Source organism: Micrasema longulum, unplaced genomic scaffold (assembly GCF_059751315.1).
Source record: "Micrasema longulum isolate JH-2025_06_02 unplaced genomic scaffold, ASM5975131v1 h1tg000792l, whole genome shotgun sequence".
NCBI classification, from domain to species: Eukaryota; Metazoa; Arthropoda; class Insecta; order Trichoptera; family Brachycentridae; genus Micrasema; species Micrasema longulum.
Window position 1 is genome coordinate 14669 of NW_028277984.1, and position 7430 is coordinate 22098.

Below are 7430 nucleotides of genomic sequence, written 5' to 3' on the forward strand. Positions count from 1 at the left end.
AACCCAGTGCAAGGTTTATAATTAAAAACAATATTTAAATGTCATACCAGTTTTCATTTATAAATGAAGCAATATGACTATTCAGTACTTGCCAACAGTTGGAGATGGAATTGTTTTTTCTTGAGGCTCCAGGGGTGAAACAAAAATTTTAAATTTTGATAAAATTGTAAATTTGTTACTTCAATAACATCATCACAAAATTTGGAAAAAAAACATCTTCGTCATAATTCCATTAAAATAAAAAATTATGTAGGTTTGTGAGATTGAAAGAAATATATACTCAAACTGAAACAATTTGTTTTAAACAGCATGATAATCTTATATTAAAATTCTCTCTCAGAAGTGTGAAAAGGAAAATGTCCAAAGTGTTATTCTTCAACATGAAGGTACTCCATCATCATGTGTATATCAAAACACAAAACCATGCTTATAATTGCTTGTCTTTAAAGTTCACACTACTCACGAAGTTGGCCAAAGCTAGCACTGATTAAATTAGGGTTTTCTTTTATGTTTTTGACGAGTTTGTAACAGCAATTACTCTTTTGTACTCCAGACTATATATTGAGTTTATAATATACAGCTTGGCCACCACATACCGCACATCACATCTGTGTTAAATGAACAATTAAATTCTCATTTAATTATGTCTGATTTTATTCTGAATTTGTTATTTACTATTTATAAATATTTTGTACTGGGGATTCCATATAACCGCAACATACTCTAACTGTAAATTACTCTTTTCTCAGTAAAGTACTACACTTAGATATACTCTAAGGTAGTACAAGTTTTTTTATGCTTTTAAAATCGTTGAAAAAATGCATGAAAAGTCCTAGCACTTTAAATGATAAGTTTTTTCATTTAATCGGTGTGATAATCAAATATAAGTTTCTAATAATAACCTTCCTGGGGACCGTGATTCATCAAAATATGGGATATTTATAGTTTTATGCTTGGATAAGAAAGAAATACATTTATTTATGTAAAGAATAAACTAGTTAGTTCGACAATAATCAGAGTACAGGAATGTAGTCTTCAATTGATATTATTTTCAAAAAACTTTACATCATCAGCAAAAAGTATGTGATTGGCATTTACAAAGTACTTATCGAAATGTATGCGCCAATAAATATACCAAAAGGAGAAGTCTGATTATATTTGTATTTTGTAGTAAAAGATGCAAATGATTGAGTTTTATCAATTTCAACATACTCGTTACATCAGCCCAAACAGAGATCAAAAATTGTTCAGCTTTGTTAACTGAAAAGTTTTAAGTCATCTGTGAATAATAATTGAACATTATTATGTCTTGTTAAAAACCACAAACAACAATTTTGTAAATACAAATAAAGGTAACAGTCAAATTTATGGAAAATTTATTATAGCAGGTAATGAAATGCAATCATATAATATAACTATTTAAAGTATTTAAAAGTCATTGAATATTGAAAATCTTATGAACTTCTAACTTATAAACAATTTACAAATCGTTCGTCTACTTTTAAAAACAAATAAATAAGCATTGAAAACATAAAAAATGTTTTTTTATTATTTTTAAATATCAGTTCTGGATATTAATATTTTTATGACATATCTAGTTTTATTTATTTACTATTGTAAAAACTAATTGAAATAAAAAAAGAATTTTAAGAAAAGTACTTGCTTATCAATTTTCACCTGCTTTTCCAGATTTTTCTTAGGAACAAGTGTTTATTAAAAGTACTGCCATCTGTTGATTGTCTTTGTAAGCTAAATAAAGTACAGGCCGAAAATTTTTCATTTGTCAGCTTGGCAAATTGTCACCCACAATACATTGCGCAGAAATGGCCGCCATGTTGCCTCTTTCCGAAAGATGTTCTTGACTGTGTGTGTTTACGAACGACTTTAAAGCATACTTAGTGGAATATTTTTTTGTGTGAAGCTTTATGTGAACAATGGATACTTTTAGTTAATGTGTATTACATCGTAACGTTGGATAAATGAATTTAACCCTACTTGCTGCGAATTTTTCGTATGTAGTTTCATTCGATTTGGACAGCTCAACATGGCTGACAATCTAAGTCAAAAGTCACATAAAACTAGTGAAAAAAACAAATATAACAATGTTATGCATCGCACTACGAGTGAATCTCTCCGTCTAAACGATACGGAGAAAGGTAACAGCCATCCCACCAGCCTGCAATCCGCGTCACATAACACTAGGAAAATATCTTCGTTTCAAATCACCAGTGTGACAGTCGGTTCGCGTGTGAGTACGGATGCAGGAGAAGACTCCGCTGACGATTTAGACGAATCTCATACCGATGACATCTCTAGAATTACGGATTTAGAAAACGAAACGCCTAGTTTTTCCGAGGATACATTCTCCAAAGATGACGTGTTTTATAACGCCTCTAGTGCTTCGTTAGGTTGTGCGCCAGTGATACCGACAAGTTCCCAGTATGGGCTCGCGATCGTAGGCCAAGATGGCAACAACCCCCACGGACCGGGAGTGCCGACCCTCAACAACACGGACGTGGGCGAGATGCACGTCAGCGTAACTAACTCCGGTACCGGAAGCATCTACAACATCATCGGCAACCCCAAGCCTGCCGAAGGAATGAAGGAGATACAGGAGCATGTGCGCAACGAGAGGTTCAAGGTTGTGAAGATAGAGAGTACGGAACCCTTCCGGAGGGGTCGGTGGATGTGTATGGACTATTTAGATCATACTACCACTCAGCCTAGTGCCCCCGTCTTAGTCAATAATAATGTGGACTGTCAGACGGAGACGTCTACTATTGTGAATGTGCCCGATAGTGGAGTGGTGTTGAACGACGGTCAACACGAAGACCCTGTCTCTGTTTCTGATCCAAATGTTAACAAACCTCCGGCAAAAGATCTTCAATTACCAAATACTCATCAGCACGATCCCAATATTCCGCATTCTTTTCCTATCGCCTCTCCCGGTCAATCTCTCACGCAACCTATTAATATGATGCAAACAAATATTTCCCAGAACCAACCCGCCAGTGTTTCTGTGCAATCCCCGCCTATTGAGATCCCGCAACAAATTAGCCAGTCGCAGGCCATGCAGGGCAACGTACAGCAGCAGGCGCAGAGCATGTCGCACATCGCGCACAACCCCGCACCCCCCACTAACCACAATGCCACTTCGCAGCCTCAAGCAGTTCAGCAGATGCCGCAGAGCTTTCCTTCCCACCAACTGCAGCAAGTTATTGCGCAATCTCAGGGCTTACCTCAAATGCAACAAATGCAGATGCATCAACAGTTGCCTCCGCAACAAATGCAACAAATACAAAACCAACAGGCCCAAATTCAACAAATGCAAGGCCAGCACATGAGTCATAATGCTTCCCAAATGCCTAACATTCAGCAATTGCAGCAGATGCCCCAGATGCAGCAGCTGCAGAACCAAGGACAAATTCAACAAATGCCCGGACAACAAAACCAAATACAACAAATTCAGATGCAACAAATGACTAATCAGCAAGTTTCAAACCAACCTCTTCACCAAATGCACCCGCAGCAAGCTCCTATTCAGAACATGCCCCAGCAAGCTCACCATATGCAGAACCAGCAACCCTTACCGAATCAGCAACCCCAAATGCAACATTTGCAAAATCAGACGCAAATGCACCCGATGCAGACGCAACAATCTCACCAAATTCCAAGTCACATGCAACAGATGCAACAAATGCCCCAAATGAATAGTCAAGGTCAGGGAATGCCTCAGATGCATAATCAAACTCAAATGCATCAAATGACATCCCAGCAGGGGCAAGTGAATAATCAAGGGGGGCAAGTTCAACAGCAACATTCTATGCATCCCCAGCTACAGCAGCAGAACATGGGGGCGGTCCAACATAATTACAACAATCAGCCGGGTGCCCAGGCGGGGAATCCCCAGAATATGATGCAGCAACAGCCGCAGCACATGCCCCAGCAGACGCAGGTGTCGCAACCGCTGGTCCAGCCTCAGCACAATGTGCCGCAATACTACCAACAGCAATCTCAGTTAACTCAACAAGGCCAAAGCCTGACTCAAGAAGTTATGGCAAACATAGTCAATTCCCAACAAGGTGCTACGTTACCCAGTAATTTGCAAAGCATGAGTTCACAACCCCAAGGATCGACATTGCCCGCAAATTTACAAGGCCTATCATCTCAGCAGAATTCTTCTATGCATCCTATTAATCAAGCTCCTCAAAATACTATTCAAATGATGTCCCAGGCTCCCCAAAACATTCCCATGTCTATGGATAGTAACCAGTCCAATATGCAAATACCTGTGTCGGACCCTATTTATATGCAGACATCTAATGTCAATCAGCAGATTCCTATGAATCAGCACATGGGGGCTCAGCAAGCCATGCTCAATCAACAGGTATCTTCTTCCCCCAATCAAGGGCAATCTGGGCACATCTCTCAGCAGAGTCAGATACCCCTTTCCCACGTGATGCCATCGCAGCAGGCCATGAACAATCAACCTGCCATGCCCAACCAGGGATCTGTCATGAGTCAAACTAACATGTCTAACATGCAGAATGTCCCGGTTCAACAAAACCAACAGATTAATCAACAAATGCCTCAAGTCTCGAATGTAGTTCAGCAGCCTTCTCAACCGATGATGCAAAATATGGTGCCTCCTAACCAACAAAACGTTATTCAACACGGACAGAATATCCCCATGTCCATGCAACAAAATCACCCCGGAAACATGCAAGGTTCGTCGGTTCACTCCGTTCCCACGAGTGTTGTTCAGTCGCAGACTAGTATGCATCCGCAAGTCGGAATGCCCATCGGTGGTTTTAATTCTCAGGGCAATGTGGGCTCCATCCCGCAGAATGTCATGCCAGCAATGTCCCAAACCAATATGACGGCCACTATGGGCATGCAGAATGTGAACAATTCGATGGATATCCACATTACGCAGCAGAACATATGCAGTACGGCTACAGCCTCCCAGCCCGTCATGTCGGGCACTAACTCTCCGGTGGTGTCGTTACCGGTGAGTTCCGGCATGAACTACGCTCCCAACCCGGGTGTGGCTCCCAACACTGTGGAAACTCAGAACTTCGGTAGCCCGGTGAACACGGTAGTGTCTCATGTGGTTAACAGTTTGGTGAATAGTTCAGTGGGGCTCTCGGCTGGGGAAGTGCCCACTAATGATAGTGGTGGAGGTACACCGGCCACGGATTGTGCGCAACTTGGTGATATTAACGAAGGGAAGGAGGACGCTCCTGCACAAAACACTGAAGAAAATGAGAGGTGAGTTTTTATTTAATTTATTCGCTCATAAGGTACTTTTTATTGTACTACGCTATCTTGCAAAGATTTTTGGTTACTAATTTTAACATCTCAATGCGGGGTAATTTGTATATTGCTTATTAATACGTATTATACTCCTACATAAATTCCTTGTTACCCAATTATGTATAACAAACAGAACCTGTAATTAGATTTCAGTCATTGTATTCACTATTTATATTTATCTTTAAAGAATGAAATGTTTTTGTTATCTGATAAACATATTCCATTACTAAATACTACAAATGTATTAATCATATTCATTAATATGTTTCTGGTTTATTCTATACAATCATGGAACCGAGGATTACCTAGATATATATACATCAACTATCGATAACTACGAGAATCAGCTTGATATATAATCTACTATTGAAGCCAGGATTACTTTGAACAATACTGATTATTTTTATATTCGTAGTATACTATCTTAATCTTTTCCTTGTTTGTATATGAATTTCATTATCTTTACCTACCTCAAGGTGGAGGTAATGGAGGCACGCTACACAGACATCTCTCTATCAAGTTGTCTATGTGTAAACCTTTATTTCTATATCCTACCCCTCCCTTTCAACACTTCTCAATTATTTTGAACATTTTTGACTTTTCCCTTGATGCTCTGTGTGGTAACCTATCCCACCAGCATATTTTTGGGGTATACATTGTATAAATTTTATTTAACTTTTAAAAAAAAAAGTATTTCTTTAAAATATATTTTTACAAAAATGACAAAACCTACATAAATTATCCAACATATCGTGAGCATGCTTCGAAAACTCATAGTTTTGCTATTATGCACACTTTTGATTTTAAGTTTCTTTTGCTTTACATAAGTACAAAGCATCAGCAATGTATTGTGTTAGTATGGAAGTGTTTTATTTTTTTCAATATGTCTTGTAGCAGATGTTCATAGACTGACTTGAATCAATGTACTGTACAATTATCAATTTTGTAAAAAAAAAACTTTGAGATATGTTTTACTGAAAAAAAACAATTTGTTTTTTTTCAGTACAAGAACCTGTAATTAGAGCGTTAATCCAGAACTAAAACTTGGTAAAAAATTATCGAAATCGTAAAATTTTACTTTTCCCTGTATACTCACGATATGCTATATGTCACCGCCATATAGTAGTTAAATCTTCTTCTTCTTCGTTTTTTCATAGCCTTTTCACATCTCAACTCGGGTGTTCTGGCCAAGTAGTTTAAATCAGCCACTCCACTGAGCGGCTAGACTCTTCATTCAATGCCGTCATTCAATCGAATGGCTAAGCCGTTCGTTGAATATACGTTTAACGAAAGGTTTCAACGTCGCTTAACCTCTTTAATTTGAATACAACAATAATAATTGATGTATTTTGTTTTGTGAAGTTAGGTTAGACTAGGATGGGTTGGTTTAAATTTAATAAAAAAACGCTTTTTTATTTAACTTAATCCTTAATTTAACTTGATAATTAATTCTTAACTTAATGAGTTGAGTAAAAAAACGTTATTTTATTATTAAAATTAACCCAACCCATCTTATCCTAACCTAACCTGGGGTGGTATTCCAAACGCTCTCACGGCCGTATTATCTCGCGTATTTACTTACAAAATACACGAGAAAAACTGTTTTCTCGTGCCGCGAGAGCGGTTCAGAATAGCACCCTTGTTGGATTTTGGTTTGGCTATTTCCAAAGGGATAGCTTTCAACCAGCCGACACGTGAGTGACACGATGAGTTATCTTTATTCATACAACGGACGGCCTGGCCATTCAGTTGAATGCCGGCATTTAATAAACAGTTTAGCCGCTCTGTGAGTAGCTGATGTAATTATTTAGCGGCGACATATATATACATTATCTGTGGTATTTATTCAAGTAATAAGAACTGTTGTGTATGTTTTATTACTCATCACTTTTCTACTGAAATTATGAGTAACCATGCATACCAACTTCTGATTGATCTATATGATAATACCAACTTTTTATGTTTTCACAAGTATTCATGTATTAGCCTAAAATCTACGAGATCTTATCTAAACATACACACTTGTGTACTTTTTACTTGATTGTACACCTTTATGAAAACAATTTAATTCATGTACATAATATTTTAGTGCTGTTAAAAATTAGTATCGGTGG

At 37.9% G+C, this 7430-nt stretch overlaps 1 protein-coding gene across 1 annotated transcript; it reads left to right on the plus strand.

Annotated features, from left to right (window-relative positions):
- Window positions 1-1778: 1778 nt before the first annotated feature.
- Window positions 1779-6267, plus strand: LOC148278997 (uncharacterized). Its single transcript, XM_088230595.1, has one exon. It carries the CDS (start codon window positions 2045-2047, stop codon window positions 5273-5275), a length of 3231 nt encoding a protein of 1076 aa, XP_088086721.1. The 5' UTR covers window positions 1779-2044; the 3' UTR covers window positions 5276-6267.
- The last annotated feature ends 1163 nt before the right edge of the window (window positions 6268-7430 follow it).

Bases quoted from the DNA above. Each gene is read 5' to 3' on its own strand.
- LOC148278997 (XM_088230595.1), top strand. From the start codon at position 2,045: ATGGCTGACAATCTAAGTCAAAAGTCACATAAAACTAGTGAAAAAAAC.